We start from the raw sequence: 19774 nt of genomic DNA, 5'->3' as shown, positions 1-19774 counted from the left end.
TTTCGGGTTGATGCTCGCTGTGGTTGGCCCTCCACCGAGCTCAGTGGCATACCTATTTCAGACCTGCCCTGTCTAAGAGATTCAGGAATGGCAGACTAGAGGTGTGCATACATGCATTCGCGCTTTTCTCACATATCAACATCTTCGAGCTATTTTCTATTTTTCTCCAATCCCCCAACCTTCTCAAGCTCCCCTTCCCAGCCATATCACTCACACCTCAAGTGAATTTTGGTCGCCTCCCTCAATGTTGATGCTGCATGTGGCAACTTTCAAGGTATTTCTTGTGTCCTTCACTTTCGCTTGACACCAAGGCACCGATCTGCAATATATCATGTCCCTCTGGCTCTTGATTTTATACATCAGTGCTCCTTATCGCTTGGTCCATCATAAACCGACAAAGCGACTTGAAACGTGCAGGCTTCTTTCTTTTTATTTTTTTTCACTCGTAGTTAACCTATCTTCCGTATTTCAACCATTCCCCCTGTTTTCATCCTCCCCTTTTTGACATTCCAGTCATTTGGACTGAAAATCCATGAACGCATTTTGAACGATCTCACGCGCCAGCCATACGAGGAGAGCTTGTCGAAATGGCGGCCACAGAAAGCGACCTAAAGACGTACGTACCTGGCCAGCCCGTTACTTCCCGTCCGTGATCCATCGACCTCACAAAGATATAGCTTCGCCTCTTCCCTTAAGAAGGAGCGTCAACCTGATTTCGACATCATTGTGAAAGCCTATCGGTGGTCAGTCCATAGTCATATTGTCTCTAGCCACGGGTTCTTCGGAAGGCTCTGCAGCGGCGCGCCCGAGGTATGCATTCAACACCGTCAGGTTCTAATCCACTTCAAATCAACTGACTGAGGCCTCTCTACTGGGCACTTCAGCAGGACGGTAACCGACACGAAGTGCATCTCGATGATGACGAACCCGTCATCATTGCCCACTTGATCCTCTGGTGGTACACGAAAGAATACGACACCGAGGCTATATATGACATCGCTGGGTTCGACCTGGAAAGTCTTATGAACTATGGCACGATATCTCCATCCTTTTGCTCCAACGCTCTGCCCGCCCCCGAGACAGAACCCGACAATGATGGGGACTTTGATGGGACAAATCTTTCCCCCATATCACTGCACGCGAAGATGTACCTTATTGCCGACAAATATGGTATCACGGAACTACGTGAGAAAGCAGTGTATGAGATCAGCGAAATTCTCGACGCCGTGAAGGAAGATTTGCTACCATGTTTGGTTCATTTCTTTATCACCAATTCCTCGGTCGATAGTTCCGTGGACGGCGACAACAGCGGCATTCCTCCTGACCAGAACATTGATGCTTCCGCCACTGCTACAACTGGCAACAACCTGCCGCCAAAATGTACTATTTCGGAACAACGGGACCCGGAACTGTGGAAAATTCTCGCCGAAACTGCAAGCAAACACTTCCTCTCATACCGCACTGACGCGACCTTCCAGCAGATCATAACCTGTGACCCACGCTTCCATTGGGATGTGATGGGCAGAGTTGCCAGTATGTTGGAAGCTGCACAGGACAAACTGGCAAGTGCTCCTGTTGAAGCGCCAAAGACGCCGAAGAAGAGGGGAAAGAAGAAGCAGGAAAATAACCCGAGCTCGGAGTCGGCCGGAGACAAACAGAAGAAGAAAGAGAAAGGAGGAAACGCGCCTGCTGCGAAGAAGCTGAAGAAGGAGCCATGAACGGCGAACGAACAGTGAGGGAGGCGAGGGAGGCTTGATCGGAGAGTTGGTTTCGACATCGGAGAGGCTTCGTCTGGGACACAAATGCCGCTTCCTGAAGGGACATCAAGGAAAAAGAAAGAATCGTGCCAAGGACATTTGAGGTATTCTTCAGCTTTGCAACTGTATCAGGCGACAAGCGCTGGTCACATTTTCTCTTGCACGCTCACTCGCCCATGGCACTTTGCCCAGCGACCCAGGCCTCCTGGGGAAAAAAAAAAAGAGAGACCTACACGCACAACACGCACAACACGCACAACACATGAGAACCAGACCTCGAGTGCAAGCTTTGACATCCCACGAATGAGGAAAAGCTAGATACATGATTCTTTTCGAGGCTCAGAGTGGTCTTTTGTTGTACACAGAATGAGAGTGGATCTATCTACTTGATTGTGTTCTGTCCCCCTGGCTATTCAGAGAGACTCTGTCTGTTTATATACGCTTTGGCCTGTAATCTGAAGGCCATTCCTGAAACCTCCTATTCCGTCGCCATCCTATCACAGGTCTGCAAGAACAACGATGTTGAGGTAAGTGCCGCAGTTGGTGAAACGCCTAGCGTCTCAGGAGGTTTGCCACAGTGGCGATCTCGTGACCCTGTCAACACCGAGACCAGGCTGGTGGACTGAGATGCCAAGCCATGTGTTGAATCAGCTCCTTGGCGGCCTGCCCAGTATCAAGACCAGCAGACCGAGCCTCCTCCGCCCCTCTAATCTAATATCTTAACCCACTAGACACACAACGTCACGGCAATCGGGCATCGCAGTGCAATATATTCTTTCATAACATCTCAAAAGCCTCAAGGTATACTTCGAGGGTCGTTCGCATTCTAAGGCGTTGGGATTCATGTTGTGGTATGCATGACCCTGATAAGAATACTAGTAGCGAGCTTCCAGAACACGGAATCGTTCTAAGGGCATCCTCTTCGCTCTATTTGCTTCAACTCATCCATGTGGGATACAATTCTATCTTTGGCTTCACTTCACCTCGCAAACACGAACGAAGGATACCTTCCCTCCGTCTCCTCAGCCAATTTGGCGATATAATTCTGCAGGCCGGCCAAGAAAAAGGCACTGTATTTCTTCTTTCCCTGCACATTATCATTCTGGATCCACGATTTCACTTTATTGAAAACAGTTGCCCTGGAGATCTGCTGGACGGTTTGAGCCCATTCAGCCTGGGCCTTGGCGTCCGCCTCCACGGTTTTTTCCCCTCTCCTGCTTGCCTCTTGGATGAGCTTGACGATGAAATCCCCTTGCAACTCGATTGACGGAAGCATGTTTGCGAAAGGCCCTCCCGGCCCTGTAACTGTGAAAAAGTTGGGGAACTCTGAGACGCTGACGCCATACAGAGCGTTCGCGCCGCCCTTCCACGCGTCTGCCAATGTGAGTCCATTACGCCCGGTAATGTCAATGTTGTGGTAGGCGCCGTCCACCCCATCAAACCCGGTGGCGTACACAATGATGTCAAATTCAAACGTCTTCCCGTCTTGAAGTTCCAACCCAGTGGGAATGACCTTGGCGATAGGATTGTTGGAGATGTCAACAAGAGAGACATTCGGCTCATTGAATGCTTCATAATAACCTTGTGTGCAAAGCGGCCGGCCGCCATAATGTCCCTTGGGCTGGAGCAGTTTCGCAGTTTCAGGATCTTTGACTATTTGGGCGATCTTGTCCCGAACAAATGCCGCAGCAGTCTCGTTCGCATCCACATTTGTTCCGAGATCGTTGAAGGTCTCGAAGAAGAAACGGAACCCGCCCCCTTTATTCCATATGCGTTCATATACTTCCCTCCGCTCTGCTTCCGACACTTCCAGCGCTGATTTCTCACTCTCTGCAAAGCCCATCGCAAAAAGCGAATTGAAAACAGTGTCCCAGACCTTGTCGTAGTTTTCATAGATCTCCCTCTTCTCTTCCTCGGTCACCGGGCGATCATTGACAGGGACGATATATTGAGCTCGCTGCTGGAAAACTGTGATCTTCTTCACGAGAGGATGGATGGTCCCTGTTATCTGGCTTCCGGACGGTCCAGTGCCAATAACGGCGATACTTTTTCCTGTTACGTCGAGACCTTTAGGCCACCTGGCAGAATGAAAGGAGAGACCCTTAAAGGAGTCGATCCCGGGAAAAGCCGGGATGTAAGGGTTAGTGAGGATCCCAAGAGCAGTGAGAAAGTAAGTTGCGGAAAATTGGAATCCTTTGTCCGTCGAAATAAGCCAGCGGTTGTCAGTCGCATGGTAATGTGCCGAGACGACTTCATTCTCGAAGACATACTTCTTCAAGACATTGGACTTCTTAGCCGTGTCAATGATCTGCTTTTGGAGATCCTCAGCCTTCAGATATCGCGTGTTCCATTTAGGCAGGTCACGGTCATCGGAGAAGCGATAGACCCAGCTCTCAGTGTCAGTCTGGGATCCGGGATACTGATTCCAGTACCAGGTCCCTCCCAAAGCGCTGCCTTTCTCAATTGCGACGATGTTCTGAAAATGAAGCTTGTCCTGGAGAAGACTGACGAGACGTATACCGCCAAACCCTCCACCGACAACGACTGCGTCCACTTTATTGGTGGTGGCTGACATTTGGTTTCCTTCTGGGGAAACTAGGAGAGAGAATTGGTCTCCTTGAGGAATAGGTTCGTGTTTGATCTGCCTGGTGAGCCCTCAAACAAGCCGTGGCAGTCGGATGGAAAGGCGAAAACAGGCACAAACCCAGGTGGCTTGGGCAGTAACTCACCCGTTCTGCGACAGGGTTCTGCTAAGCTGGAGTGACTGTAGAAATCAGCTGAGTAACTACAAGTGTTGAGCATGTAATCGCAAGGTCAGGCGATAAGCAGAGACAGATATATTCGAGGGGTTCCTCTTCAAGAGGTGATCCTAAGCTTAATCGCGCCATTTTGTCGTCCTTCGAGGCGCCTCAAACTCGATATTGCATTCGCCGCTAAAATTGCGCCATCGTCTGAAGCTGGAAAGTCCAGTTGTCAGACTGACAACTCGTCTTCGTATATGGATAGAGGACGAAACTAGGCCGAGAAATCGCAGGCCCGTGCCTCATCGCGTCTTTCCCTCGCCAAATTTGGCATCAAGACTAGGCAAATAGTGGGGCAGATACCCTAGTCCATATACGGCAAAGTGGGCTCCAAGCAGTGGGGAAAGTCAGCCTCGCGACCCATGAGCGCACTGGGGCTGCCTTCAGCCTTGCCATGCACCTGAATTGGATGCTCTCTTTTCTTTCTTTATCACAACGTCGGTTCTTTTCGGCCAGTTGCAAGACTTCAAAGCGACTAGCCGAAACTGTTCTATATACGCACACCTAGCTCTCGTCTCAGCTGGAGCACATTGAACACTGGGGGCCCAACACAATTACCGAGTTCTCATTAAGCTGTCTATGCACATTTCACACTTATCTTAGGATGCAAAGGCCAGCCATCCAACCCACGAAGCAAGGCTACGCAAAGATTTACTACTCCAGTAGGCAGGCGCTACGCAACGGTCTCCGAAACATTCAAGCGAGCGAATTAACGCATTGAATGTGCGGCATTTGCCTCTGGGATTGAAGTGTCTTTGCTCCAGGTGTTCGAGTTAAGCCATCCAGAGCACGGCTCTGAATGCTCGGACACAGCATATAATGCGCAGAAGATAGACCTGAATACTACATACCCAAAGGAACAGTTTGAATACCTTGAGCAACGAGAATGGATGCGTATGACAACACAGCAACTATCTCTAATAACGTATTTGTTACTCCTGGCTATGCACCCACTGTCTTTGATCATGCGTCGAAAGCCATGAGTGCAAATCATCAAATTTGATAATGAAGGAGCAAGAAAATGGAAGGTTGAAACTCTCCAACCTGCTCGGCTACTGCGGCCCGCCAGAGACTCACACGAAGTCGAAAAATAAACCGAACACCGAACCGAACACGGTAATTCTTCATATCCTCATCAAAGCAAGTTTCAACTATTCATCACACACATTGATTCAGACTTGCCGTTTTCTTTCCTCTTCAGTTCTCCTTTCCGACAAAGCTCCTCGTGATGCTGATCAGCCCCTTCTTTGTCTAAACCCTTGCTGTTTCCGTAGTTCGTCAATGGAGAGGGCGACAATTAAATCTTTCCCGAGTTTGAATTCCACCCCAGTCTTGGTGAAGAATATGACTGCCTTTTCGTTCTTTGCTTGCGCAGCTAGATATTATTTCCTCGCCTTAAAGAAACCCAAAATTTTGAGGGCGCGGCTCTCTTCCGATAAGTGCCTTGAGATGTACTCTTTTGCCGCGAGTGTGACCTCCTCTGCATCCCAAAGTTCTTTGAATTCGAATCCATATCGGTCGGCATTTCGGTGGCCATTAGCTACAGCGTCGCACTAGCCCAGTTAAGAAAGGCAAAATCATATTCAAGAACTGGGAGTGTTCTCTTGAGGTCTGCTTCCATTTCCACGCACTCGTGCCCTTCTTTAAGTGGAGCGCTACCTGGCGTACCCTTTCGAAATTTGGCTCCCGTCTCGGTGAAAGACATCTATCTCGTCGTGCGGGAGTGCTAATAGCCACATCATGAAGTTCAGAGCAGCGTCCAATTGTAGAAATTATTGTGCAGCTGCGTTCGGGTTGAACGTTGTTGCCAAGGGGCAGTCAACAAAAGGCTGTTATGCGCCGCACACTCTGGTCTTCGAAAAAGGTTTCGAGGGTGATTGAGACGTCATCTCTGAGACCTTTAACCCAATGCTTTCTGCATTCTCGATAATGCCTCTTTGCGCAATAAGGGCCTACAGACAGGAAAGTAAGTGGCAAGATCTCTGGAGCACGGTGAGACATTTGGTTCCGCAACTGGAGCTTTTCCTTCTTCCAACGTGAGGCACGACATGTCGATTTACGTCCTCGCGCCCAACCCTCCCCTCTCCAATGCCAATCATATGCAAAGACGACGTCCGGGCCCAAGCCCTTTTTGGAAAGCAGTTGAACGCTCTGGCTGCTCTCATCCCAGAACTTGGTGACTCCACCCTCTTCTAGACTGACAGTGTAGGATTAGTCCGTGCCTTTTTTTTTTTTTTTCTTTTTTTTTATCAAGCTTTGATACCACTTCTATGGTGAATTGTAGTGCGACATTTGAGCCTTGGAGATTTATCTCTTCCGAGGGTACTTCTAGGCCGGCGGCATCTTCAAGGACTGAGTTTAACGGCTCTCAGGGTTGAAATTGTTGGAGGGACGGATTTGTTTGCGTCAGCTTGTGGAAGACTTGTGTCCCTTTCGTTTTCGAAGTGTAGCTTCGTCGGCCTTGATGGCAAAGTTATGAGAAGCACCGGGATTGCCAGCAGTTTAGAGAGTTCTCTGTCCTTTCTGTTTTATCTTCGAGGTGCGGAAGTTACAAAGACTCTCATACACAAGACTTCCGATATCCACGGATGTTTTCGGGCTTGAGGCACTAAGCTGAAGCTACGAAAGGTGAAGAGGTCTGCATGATATCAAATGCATACGGAAGAGGGCGATAGTAATAATGACTACGAAAATGGGATGGAAGAGTTGCTGGCGTAGAGCCTTTGCGTGACGTGCAACGTAGGCGAAATCTTAAATTGAATAGGGAAACATTGTAGGCAGTGCTGGCAGAGCTTGGAAGACTTGCTGCTTTGTTGACGTTCGGTAGTGCATACGTACACTACTTCATTAATCGGCGAAGGGCAACATCGTTTTATCTGGTTTTCACTGCGCATTGAAAATGATGCACTTTACGACGCCTCATTATTACAACCCGATAGCAAGATATTCTATGCGCTGATGTCTAAGCAAATACCACCGCTTTGATATTACCATTAGGTGACTGCTAAGTTTCAGCGTAAGATAAGTGGATTTGATATAGGATTCACCTGGCTGGGACTAAATCTAAATGCAAAGCATACGGAAACAAAGAAAAGAACAAAAAAAGTTTGCGGCCACTGTGGATCGAACACAGGACCTTCAGATACACTGAACCGAAGTTGAACTTCAGTCTCTGTTTGATATTAGTTAACGGTCGAAGAGAGCACATTGGTTGTCACTTACGACGCTCTCCCAGCTTTGAGGGGTTAGCAATTGAAATCTCCTGTAGGATACTGGTATTTTTACCTGAGCTATAGCCGCATTGAATTTGTTGACTAAGAATTGGATTGCTTAATATATAAACAATCAAATAATCTTGCTACGCACGTGTTTTGCCAAGGAATAAGTAGCAGCTGGGCATTTAAGATCCCAATTCAGGCAGGTTAGCCGAGGGTTTTTGTATTTATGCGCTTTCCACCGTTTTGGCTTAGTATGGCGCATCTATTTGTAAAATTTAGTGAGTGCTGGCTGCCGTTGCCTGCGAGCCAAATACAGCCTCAATAAAAAGGGCAAATGTCCCTATAGCCGCTACCTCCTGTCGGTGCTAACGGAATTACCCCTTAGATCACGTAGAGGGTCCCGAACGAGCTTTCAGCAGCTAAACAAGCTCACGGGTGCGAATGGGACCCGCTAAATACATAGAATTAAGCCCCTCAGAAAACAGGTTCAACCCGCAATTTTCAACAGTATTTGATGTGGGATTGATCAGAATAGGGGCATACTGCAACGATCTATGAACGCTGTCATCAACACGGCATGATGCCTCAGCCGTGAAGAAACATGACTAACTTAGAAGAGGTCCTACATAGAACATATCCACTTCCTTCTCCCACGTCTCCTTCTCGCATCCCTATCAAAGCCGCACTGCCATTGCCTTACCGCCTGTACGCTGCTCGCTGGTGGTTTCAACTGACATCATAGCGGCAAGGATTATTGAGACGTGTCCCTTCTGCCGTCGTGGCCTCTATTTCCTCGAAACCTGGATATCTCCCCTTCACCCGCTGCCAACTCAATCCTTCTCTCTCTCTCGAATGCTCATAGTCATAGTAGGAATTTCAGATTTTAGATTTCCTGGCTTCGTGAAGATGCTAAGGCAACATGTAGTACGGAGAACTGTGGCGGCAGTGAAAATAAGAGGGTTGACAACCTGCGTTTGCCGTCCCATGTTGAGAACACTGATTTTTTGTTTTTGTTTTTGTTTTTCATTCCTTTTACGGTAATCTCTAACAATATTATTGCTCGATGAAGCTGCTCTTGGTCTCCAACTGTCTTTGCGAAGTCGTTCATCACCGAGATCGTGTCTAGATATCCCTCGTCGAGATACGTCACAAATCCCCAGCTTTCGTTTCATTCCAGATTTCAATCAGCGCTGTCATAGTGTAAGGCTACTTCACATCGCTGCTATCAACGTCCCCAATCAAGAGAATGAGAAGTATCCCAGCTTAAGCGAAGAACCCACGAGTTTGTTCAAATTTTGATATATGGTCTGCCTGCACTCTCTCAATCGTCGGGGCTCCAGGGCCGGAAGGATCGGCATTTCAAGATCCTTTTTCCCCGAACCAAACGTCTTCAGACACTGTCTGAGCGAGGTATCGCTTCAGCGGAGTGTACTCCCGGCGACGCTCGTCGTCCTTGCCGTTGAGCCCATTTTGATTGGTTTCTTCGGTACGTGATGCGCTCTTGTCGCCTATTGGATGGTGAGGATAGCACTCGATCTCGTCAGAGCAGGCTTGGACATACTCCTGTCGCTCGTACTATCGGATGAATCTGCGTCCATACAACCCGAACCGCTCTGTTGGTTGAGATCAGAACGCTCAGACCATGAGCTCTTTGCGTCTCCTGAGCACAGCCCGTGAGCCTGTGTAGGCACCCACACATGGCCCCTAGATTCCCAGTTTTAGGTATTTCACGTTTTCGGAAGGCCAAGTTCAGCGCCATCCGACTTGGATATTGTTGCCAGCATAGACCCTGGGGCAACGTTCCCGGCCATACTGCCGCCTTGGAGGAGGCACTCCTTGAACCATTTCGCAGTTGCTCCTTTTGTCTCCTGGGTAGTTGTCAGCGATCATATACGAAATCACATGAATTTCGTTCGTTATGTTCACGCATCTTCATTGTACTCACAAGTACCCAGTATCTAGTTTAGTTTAGGTACATACCTCCTTGTTGATGTGGTAACCATATATTGACGGAAATATTACCCTTCGCCTCGCAGTCTCTCGCCTCCTAAAATGATAACCACCGTAAGGAAGTTTTCCTCTGTCGGATTCGGGCTAGTGTTTCCGTGCTCGCACAGTACGCATCCGCGTTCCGGTGAAGAAGGTAAGGGACCATGACCAAGAAGAGCCTCGGTTGATTCGGCGAGATTATGGAAATGCCCGTGACTTGTCTTGAACAGAAGCAAGACTCTAGGAGACAAAAGGCTTAAAGCACATTAGGGATAATTATTAATGATATCCGACGACGGAAAGCCATTTGTATCCACCGCAGCTGGGACGCTGTATTAGCAAACGCGATTTAAGGGCGATGATCAGACCGAGTCGTGCATCGATGTTTAGCAGTGAGGGAAGTGTTATACCCCAGTATTGGCGCCTGGTTTCACGTATGTCTCATTCTTTATCGCTGGAGCAAGGGGCATGGATTCAGGTATTCTCGCTGCTGAAACGCTAAGTCGGTGCACTGTGTCGTGGTAAGGCTACTGGAGGTTTGGTCGAACAAGGCAGATTCGCATCCCTTCAAGTCGGCTCTGCAATCAAAAGCGAGATGGGGGAAGTAGCGGCTCGTGTTTCAGCCACGCGCTGCGGCGAAACCCTGGCGCTGTCTTAATGTAAATTTCAGAATACAAGTTCACCTTTTAAAAGCCAGTTGCGCATTGCGGCTGCTTGTTCTTGATACGAGGAAAAAGGGATCGCAATGCCATTGGGTGAAGAAACGGGAAGAGGTATCCATAGTTTAGCGCTAAACATGGATGATATGAGTGGTCGAAGAATGGATGTAACAAGTACTTGTGTAGCAGGTGTTGGCGCGAAATCCCCCCGGGGGACAATAATAGAAGAGGCGGCTGCAAGGATTTTAAAGGGGCAAGAAGGGGAAAAGATTGGCCACCAGTCGTTGATATTGTGTATTAAGTCATGTGTAATCTGACTTGGCTGCCGGCGGCATGATGAGCCTGTGACGCAGAGTTACGATTGAGGGCTGGTGTGCCGTTGGCCCCCCCTCGAAGAGCCCAGTGAGCCAGGGCAAGCCAGGGTTACCCTTGAACGTGATTCAATACTACTGGGACAAATCCATTAGCCATCTCTAGAACAAAGAGTGAGGCATGCAGAACGGCACCAATTTCGTGCTCACCCCCTGGCTCGCTCGAGTCTGGGGAATAATTGTCAATGTAACATGGGCCGTAGGCGCGCTTGTCGAGTTTCCCGGACGCGCCGACACTTGCTGTGCTTCCGATGTTCATCTGCAATACGTTACAAAACTCTGAAGTTGCTTGCCATTGAAAATAGATCACGCCTTAGGGTTTGAGGATGTATTCCAATTCACCATTATGGCTATCATTCGATAACACACAAGTTTGCGCCACGATTGCTGTTCATGTCTAAGCATAGGCATTGCTACGAGGTACACTCATAGTCAAAACTTTCGCCCTCCCAAATTTCGTTCAACCATGTCAATATTTGTCCTGCTGGTTCTCGGGAGCAGTCCCGCGACGTTGGCGGAGACTTGCTATAACAACATCGGCAACCAAGATACTGGCTTCGTCGCGTGCGACCCAAATGCCGAATCCAGCGCATGCTGTAGTCCTGGTGACATTTGTTATAGCAATGGCCTTTGTCAACCTGGCCCGGAGCAGCCGAACAAAGGGATCACACCATACTATGTCGATGGTTGCACAGACCCAAGCTGGAATAGTCCCGTATGTATGGCAAAGTGTTTGAACGGTCAGACTTGTATAAACCAGCGCCTCTGGAGATATCTGACAAAAGTCATAGTTACTGGTAACGGCGTTGAGACCTGCGGAGGCCTCAACCAGTACTGCTGCTATGGGTTTGGGGGCTGTGACTGCTCGAATTCGACGCAAGTCATTAGCATTGCTGCCGGCATTGTTATTACCACCATACCAATGACGTCCTCAACTGCAAGCATCAGCAACTCTTCAACAAGCTCTACGACATCTGTCCCTAGCAGCACCGACAGCTTCCGAAGTGCAACGACCACACCAGCCTCAAAATTATCAAGCTTCACAAGCGTCCTCGCATCGCCTACCGCCGTCTCCTCAAACTCCTCGAACCAATCGTCAACTAGTCTCTCTACCGGTGCGAAAGCTGGAATCGGGATAGGGGTTGGCCTCGGAGCCGCATTGGCCTTAATTGGCCTGGCATTCTTCCTGATGGGCTGGCGCAGACGAACAAGACCAAGCTATAATGCCCAAGACCATAGCAAACCTGGCTACAAGCTAGAGGTGAATGCGCGCCAAGACGGTGAAGCCAAAAGATGGACGGAACAGAATTTCCACGAACTGTCCGCTCATCGAGACCAGACTCTAGCCGAAATGGATGCTCCCTAAATTCGCAAAGGGGGGCTTCGTTGAACCGATCCATGCACGGTGAGAATTGGCAGCCTAGTCACGTTCAACATCCTCAACACTGAACGGTTTCAGGCTGGCCCTGGACACGCTTTTTGGCTCCCAACCTAGACGACGACGATCAGCTCTAGAATACACAAGCATTCGGCATCTGTTGGGCCACAGGTACCTCTCTTGGCCCTGTGTATCAACGCGATAACCATGCACTCGCCACCTACACAACCATCAGCCTTGTACATCACTGCCTCTTTACGATTTATCATGCGTTCCTGTTCTTGCTGTTTCAGAATGCTACCTTGCGTTGGTCACTGCTCTTTTATACCCCGTGTGGCGTCGCCTACGCCGTACACTCTGTCCTTACCCCACTTTTCGACCTTTTGTAATAGATCGCATAAACTCCTATTGATCCTGGAGAGCCGAAGTGTGAGAGAAGGCTATAGGGATAGACGGATCGATGGAAGTGACGAGTGCTAAGATACCCTTCCGTATTCGCACGATATACATAGACTCCAAGCCGAAGGTACGACCCTCGGGCGCTTATCCCTCCCCGGCTCCTTTGCCGTGTTTGCTACCTTCCTTTATCGTTGCCATGGGCGTCCTTCGGGCGTCCTACTAATTATCTACCTGACTACGAGTATCCTGTTCTCAGTTACTCGGCTGGGAGACTGGTTCAGGGAACCCTTTGGATCCCACAACGGACCCTCGAAAATAACCGTCTAGAGTTGGTGTATTCCGTGAAAGTCTCATGCCTGCAAGGTGCAAGTGGTCCAATGACAGGAATGGTTCAGAAACGGGACTGAGCATGGTGAAGAAATAGAATGAGCAACCTGAGCAGGTGAGCGGTCAGGTTGAACATATTCGGGTGAGGCCATGCCGAAGGTGAGCCTGATCTGATCACATGACCCCGAGTTAAACGGCGTGGCGGCAAGGCCGCGGACCCCCCAAAAAGGGGCATTCCCCTAACTTGCCTGGAACCCTCAGAGAGCTCTGCAAGGGCAGCCCGAGTTGGATGAACAAAACGGCAGTGCTGAACTCTCGAAGCTATCAACTCTATGTACGCATGGTACTAGGATTCTGCCAAGTGCTACGCATATCTAATTAACGTTGACTTTCTACTGAAAGACTAAAGTATTAGCTAGAGCTCTGAACGTAGCGTATAGTTTTACGAGAGGATGGACGTTACAAGAGCTCATCGCCCCACGTGAATTGAACAACTTTAATCGATCTCGTAGAAGTCTATTGGAACCAAGTCCTCGCCGTAAAAGCGCATCAACGCTATGACGGGTGTTCAACCAACGGCTTTGTCATTGGGATCATTGCACAACTCCTCCGTGGAACAGCGAATGGCATGGGCGTCAAACAGAACAACCACGCGAAAGGAGGATATTGGGTACTGCCTTTTGGGAATGTTTGACGTTCATATACCGATGCTCTGTGGAGAGGGGAGAAAAGCATTCATAAGACTCCAAGAAGAGATGATCAAGCGACATGCTGATCATTTCATCTTTGCTTGGACCCATTTTACGGAAGACAGAACTCTGTTGGCCCGTTCACCGATATGGTTCGAAGACAGCCATAAGTTCATCCAATGTGCCCCATGAGTGGGCGAAGGGACATTCTACTCAATGACGACTCTGGACTTGGAGATTGAACTACCGCTTATCATCTGGTCATTGAATATCTGTCTTGTGCTTCTGTCGTGCCGCAATGCGGCTACCGACGAACAAATCGGGACTTTCGTCCACCCCAACTAGCTTTCATGTCAATACTACCAAGTCGCATCCAACAAAAGTCCCATCGGACGCATGAAGAAGAATGTACTTCTCGCATTACGGAGGAATCCCATGAACCAGTGCATTCAAGGTCAAAGACTATTGCTTCAGCAAGATACAGGTTGGTTTGTGAACAACACTCTATATGGGTTCGCCTAAGTGATTGTTTGGCATTTAACAGTGCTTTGGACAGTCCAGAATATTTGGAAGTTTATGCGCCGAAATGGGATCCTCGAAACAGAATCATCGAGATACCAGAAGAATGCTGCGGCACAGTTGGAGTGCTCGTATTCCGCGGCCAGAAAACTGGCAGTTCACCTGTGAGGAGTTACTGATATTGGCATAACCGCAGCAGTCTCAGATCAGCGTTTCCCTGATGGTCAAAGTTGCGTCAGATTGCTTCGCTGGAATATCTTTTCAAATGACAGATGGGAGCTTTTGACGAACTCTCCAACAGGTTCTTGGTCAAATTTATCTACGAGAGAGTGGAGAGATACTGGGGATTTACCTTCAACATCTCCAACAGCTCGTCTGGGGAACATGAGCAGCTAACTAGACTCCCCGTGGGAATCAGCACCAGCGAAGGCGAAAGTCCAGATAGATGAGCGAGAAGGTACAGGCTTCGGATGCTGCAATGGCTTGCTGCCCAGCCCATGTCCGAAAAGGAGATCGGATTCCCTCCATACCGGGCCAGGGGATGTATCGTGCTTCGAGGATTGGATTGTGGTGACACTGGGGTCTACCGACGATAGGCTCCGGTCTTTCCGATATCCATGACTGACAAAAAGAAGTAACCTGGCATACGTCTTCATGTTGGACAAACGCATTTTGATATATCTATGGCTGTAACATAATGTCAACAGCAGCTATTTCCTGTTTTTATCCCACCCCGGCCAGATCTCCCCCGCCAGCTTCTTGACCAGCTCCAGCTTCTCCCACATGCGCTCTCGTGTCATCCCGATCCCTCCTTCTGAATGGTCACTCGCAAAGCCACACTGGGGGGACACCGCGAGGTTATCTCGGAGCGCATCCTCTCTTGTCCTCCCGTTGCCTTGCCCCTCTGCTACCACGTCTGCAGCCTGATAGACCCGTTTCTTCAACTCGTCCAGATCCTCCATCTCTGCGGACTTGGTCGTCACCACACCCAAGACCACCGCCTTGTCCTGTGGAAGGTACTTCAGGGGTGTAAAATCCCCGGCCCGTGGGCTGTCAAATTCGAGGTAGAACAACCTGTACCCAGTCTCATTGAACAGCTTCCTCGCAATCCGTTCATAGCTACCGCTGGCGAGGCCCACGCCATTGGGGAAGTTCCCACGGCAGATGTGAATTCCGACGTGCAGGTCCGCCGGCAAGTCTCTGATGGCGTCGTTGTGGGATTTGATGTACAACTCCAGCAGCCGCTCGAGGTCGACACCTTCCTTTTGGCACGCCTGGATCCACTCATCGTCGCAGAAGAACGACAGGTTCGGGTCGTCCACCTGCACCATCCTCAAGCCGTGCTCATACAGCGTCAAGATCTCCTTCCTGACTGCGGCGCTCAAGTCCCGCAATAGCGCCTCGTCATTCTCAAACAGATCCGGATCAAAGGGTTCCTTGAGTTGGATATGCCACCACCCGGGCGGCGGCACCGTCATTTTCGCGTCCCTCCACCTCTCCTCCGGAAGGAGGCTGCGGAAATACAACCAGTCGCCCAGGTACGCGGACTTCTCGAGCGTAACTTTCCTAGCGGTAGGGAACCCCGCGTCGCGACCGGGGAGACCCCATTTGATCAAGGGGCGGTTCGTGGGGAAGTCGACCTTGAAGTCGGACATGGGCGTGTACCGCACCGTGAAACCGGAGAGGGACTCGAAGAAATTGCCATAGAAGATCGCTCGCTCGTACTCACCCGTGGTGATGGGAAGTATGTGTCGGGCGAGCTGCTCGGCGACGACATCTTGGATGGCGTTTGCTTGCTCAACTCGGAGGACTTCCATGGGGTCGGCGCCGCTGGAAGAAGAGCTGGCAGCGACAACCTCGCCATCTCCTTGCTCGGCTGCAGGGCCATTCCTGAGTCGCGCTCCCTGGAGATTGGAGTTCTTCCTGGCTTCGACCAGGCCCTTCGGACGGAGCAGCGATCCGACCTGATCGGCTCGGAAAAGTGGTGCCATGGTGCGCGTTCTGTCGATTCTAAACCTTGAGTATATCTGCGACCGAGTTAGCAGAAAAGATAGAATCCAGCGTTACTGTTGGTCTGTTCCTGAGATAGATACTGAGAGGCCTTCCCAACACAGTACACACTGTCGTGGGGCTGCGATCTCGGCCGGTTGCTTTTGTCTTGTGGCCCACATGAATGATGAGGGGGAACTGTTATGTATGCCAGTAACAGCAAAGCAGAGCCATGTGGGGCCCAAATATTGCAATACTTACAATATCACCCAGGATGTGATATTTGCTCAAGCAGGACGCCGCACAGAGATGCGTCGAGGGGATCAGAGTGGCTTGGTGAGCCTAAGGTTATTTACCCGGTTATCAGAACAAAGAGTGAAGCCACCGGGTTGAATAGAAAGAAAGACGACCAAAATTAACGACATAACTCTTGCTGAGGATGGAGCTTTTCGTTTTCTTTCGCTCAGACGTCTCAAAGGCTCCCATTGTGCGCCATCTCAAGAGGAGAGAACCGCTGACTCCCAGTGTGCTGGAGAGGCATGTGAACTATATACGCTTCCCTACAACACCATACGCCATTCCCGGGGGGGGGGGGGGGTTGTCCGGCCCTCTGAAGGAACTTCCTTTCCGCGGAAGCAACGTCTAAACCCAAACAATCACTTTTGTTACAGCATGCGTATCTTCAAGACATATATTATAGAGTGGAAACCGTTCATGAACGTCGTGTAGGATCAAGCGATGTTCCCAGCCATTCCCTGATCTCAATTAGTCGGCAGGTCATGTGTGCATGAGAGTAAGCTGAGCCCAATCACAGGGGGAAGATCTTCGGGATTAGGCTTACCAGAAATATGGCCTGCACTGCAAGCTGCAAACTCCATAATCCAACTTTCTTAAATCGCCTCAACCGAGCCTGCTCATCAGTGACATCTCGCGCGAAGGCGTCGTACACTTCGGCCGACAAATCATCCATCAATCCGGAATCAAATACAGTCCAGCTCCCATCAAAATCTGAGAGACGCTTGACCACCCGACAGTTGATCGGAATGAACGTCCTTCGGGAGTTGATATAGGCGACAATGGGGCGGATGAGCGCGTTGTTGATGTATGATAGATCGCGGGTGAAAATCGGGACGACGGCGCGAACATCGTTCAGGTGGATTCGGAGATCCATTACGATGAATCGCTTGTCTTCTTCTCTCACTGCTTGTGAGTTTGGAGTTGACAAGACGACTCCACCGGAGGCGATGGGCTCATCCTCCAGAGAAATTTCGCCTAGACGTTGCTGCTCGAGATGTTTCCTCGACGTCAGAGTGGCTTCCATCCTCTCGTAGAAATCAGCCATAACTTTCATGACGGATTCCTCGCCATCATTAGGGATCATGATATCCGCCACAATGTCAACGTTTCCTTCATGAATCCAAGACAAGGGGCCAACCGCCCCGCGATTTATATGATCGATGTTTATGCCATCAATGCGAATCCGTGATTGTTTTTTCCAAGGTTCGTTGGATGGATCTTCGGGGTCGTTGAGTTGTGTGCCTGTGTATGAGTGCGTCTGCCGCGGATGGATGGTGAAGATAGATTTGTCGAATTCTCCCGTGATGTTGTTCGCACAGAGGAAATCGTAGAACAGCCACTGCTTCCGCAAACGAGGTAGGTCCGCGTTATAAATACTGACAGGGAATGGCCGGAATCCCTCTGGTTGGAGGATTGTCAGCAAAAGATCTTCGATTTTGAAAGACTCGATCTCGAAATCTCCAGGGTTGTGCTCGTGTCGAAATGTTTTTGGATCGATATCTTCACCGGTTGCAAAGACGTGAGTCCGGTCGACGACTCCTCTAACGTGTTTGACTTCCACATTTTGCAATAGGCCTTTGGAGTTCCACCATTTGCTGAACGACAGGGTTACATTGACTTCCCCGACTGTGATGTCAAACTGGGTGTAATTCTGTTCTTCTGGAGGCACGGGATCTTCCGTCGACGATGCTTGAGCAGCTGCCACTGGGGATCCTTTGATGACGCGGGATTGCACTCGGCCCGGTCTTCTGGAGACGAATACATTCTTGAATGTGATAACCCCATCGCCCCATTTGGGAACAATGGCTGATTCGAAAACGACTTGGAGGCCAGATGATTTCGTCAAATAGTTCCCGATCCAACCAGCGAGTGTTTCTTGCGCAAAGACGGTATTTATAGCCAGAATGGCGAGAGAAACAAATGTGGTAGTGCCGACCACGATCCAGACGACATGGCCCAACGCAATCCAGGAGATGAATCCGACAATTTCATCCAGGTTGAAAGGCCTTGTGCTCTTGATTGTGAACCATTTAAAGTGGACCTTGAGGCGAGACCAGAAACCTGTGGCCGCGGCCAAGAGTTCTTCCTTCGTAGGACGGTGGAACTGCGGCATGTGCAGTCTATCGTAGAAACGACTCTGATGGGAATGATGCTGTCCGGAACCAGACTGAGAGGCTCCGCTCGGAGTTGGTTCTGATTTTGACGCATCTTCTGCTCTTTCTTGTTTTGCGCGTCCTTCACTTTCTTTGTCTGCCCTGTCTCTTGCGAAGCATGTAGTATGGAATTCTCGCCACCGTATCGAGGGCGACTCTCTATGTTGACTGGGCCTGACGTCCTTCCAACTGTTCTGGAGTCCCAAAAACCCCGGACTTGAGATGTGTTCATTTTCTCTAACAAGGTCTCCCAGCCAGGTTGGAGGACTCGACCTCCAAGAGGACGCTACGCCTTGCCCAGAAAGAATCTTGACCTGAGGGTATCGAGGCCTAACAGGAAGCTTGCCAAGCTGCCACGGCTGGCTTGTGGTATTCTTCGCGGTCGTCAGGTTTGATATCCGCCTGGGTATGTGGTATCTGAAGCTTCGGTCGGAGGACGCTGGGAGCTTTCGGACGATTTTTGTCGCCCGCAGCGGCGCGAGAGAAGCAATCCTCGAGACATCGCGCGTGCCCTGGACGAAGGCCTCTATCATGATTGAAAGACCATGACGGCCGGTGGATAAATAGAACCCTGGTTGGGTAGAAGTGGTCGTCTCTAGGAGATGGCGTGTGTGGAAGACGGCGACTGCGAGAGACAAAACGCATGTGCAAGGTGATGCAAGTTCTGCGGATGCGGAGATCCACAATCACTTGTGCAAATGCGGAGAAACTTGCCCTTGACTTGTACCTCCCAGCACCTCCTTGGCCTCGCCGTGACTGCCCTTGTGCTGCCTCTTCACAAAGCACCCATGGCACTTTGTCTATTTAAATACAGGTAGGAGCAGCTTCGATAACCTAAAGTTTTTCTTGTCGTTCTTTGTACAATATTCGACCCCTCAGATCCTTCCTCCTGTCAACATACTCCTTCTGCCGCTGTGGCCAGCCTCGTCCTCGGCGAACTCCTCTTGCCCGAGAACGAAAGCAGACTCCAAAAAGGGCCCCGATCCCTTTCTCTCGCATCTCGGAACCCCCCCAAATTGACCTCGAAAGTCCCTAATCTGCGTATGTAGAGACTAAAATGATGGAAATGAACATCACTGGAAAGAAACCAGCAAGCAGGCCGCCATTTGGGAGAACAAAGATGCGGATACACCCTGCGTTCGCCGAGTCGCCTCCATGCAGACTCACATATTCTATGGGCTATTTTTTCGCTGATGACATCTTTGCATTCCTCTCCTAGTCGAACTGG

General features: G+C 49.9%; 6 protein-coding genes across 6 annotated transcripts; 3 read left to right on the top strand and 3 right to left on the bottom strand.

Moving 5' to 3' along the window:
• Positions 1 to 587: 587 nt before the first annotated feature.
• On the top strand, positions 588 to 1718 carry A1O5_12982 (uncharacterized protein; the record flags this gene model as incomplete). The annotated part of the gene is made up of 3 exons (XM_007753551.1): positions 588 to 616; positions 678 to 810; positions 888 to 1718. 3 exons carry the CDS (start codon positions 588 to 590, stop codon positions 1716 to 1718), a joined length of 993 nt encoding a protein of 330 aa, XP_007751741.1.
• Positions 1719 to 2736: 1018 nt separating this feature from the next.
• Positions 2737 to 4332, bottom strand: A1O5_12981 (uncharacterized protein; the record flags this gene model as incomplete). Its single annotated transcript, XM_007753550.1, has 1 exon — positions 2737 to 4332. The coding sequence occupies one exon, from the start codon at positions 4330 to 4332 to the stop codon at positions 2737 to 2739; it is 1596 nt and encodes a 531-aa protein (XP_007751740.1).
• A 6929-nt stretch (positions 4333 to 11261) lies between these two features.
• On the top strand, positions 11262 to 12161 carry A1O5_12980 (uncharacterized protein; the record flags this gene model as incomplete). The annotated part of the gene is made up of 2 exons (XM_007753549.1): positions 11262 to 11535; positions 11587 to 12161. 2 exons carry the CDS (start codon positions 11262 to 11264, stop codon positions 12159 to 12161), a joined length of 849 nt encoding a protein of 282 aa, XP_007751739.1.
• A 1055-nt stretch (positions 12162 to 13216) lies between these two features.
• A1O5_12979 (uncharacterized protein) lies at positions 13217 to 13696 on the top strand (the record flags this gene model as incomplete). Its single annotated transcript, XM_007753548.1, has 1 exon — positions 13217 to 13696. A coding segment is annotated over exon 1 (240 nt), but the record flags the coding sequence as incomplete, so codon positions are not given.
• Positions 13697 to 14817: 1121 nt separating this feature from the next.
• Positions 14818 to 16098, bottom strand: A1O5_12978 (uncharacterized protein; the record flags this gene model as incomplete). The annotated part of the gene is made up of 1 exon (XM_007753547.1): positions 14818 to 16098. The coding sequence occupies one exon, from the start codon at positions 16096 to 16098 to the stop codon at positions 14818 to 14820; it is 1281 nt and encodes a 426-aa protein (XP_007751737.1).
• Positions 16099 to 16904: 806 nt separating this feature from the next.
• On the bottom strand, positions 16905 to 18506 carry A1O5_12977 (uncharacterized protein; the record flags this gene model as incomplete). The annotated part of the gene is made up of 1 exon (XM_007753546.1): positions 16905 to 18506. One exon carries the CDS (start codon positions 18504 to 18506, stop codon positions 16905 to 16907), a length of 1602 nt encoding a protein of 533 aa, XP_007751736.1.
• Between the last annotated feature and the right edge of the window lie 1268 nt (positions 18507 to 19774).

Source organism: Cladophialophora psammophila (genome assembly GCF_000585535.1).
Source record: "Cladophialophora psammophila CBS 110553 chromosome Unknown aczJe-supercont1.40, whole genome shotgun sequence".
In the NCBI taxonomy this organism is placed as follows: Eukaryota; Fungi; Ascomycota; class Eurotiomycetes; order Chaetothyriales; family Herpotrichiellaceae; genus Cladophialophora; species Cladophialophora psammophila.
Note: the sequence above shows the minus strand (reverse complement) of the source record. Positions and strands in the feature narration are given on the sequence as shown.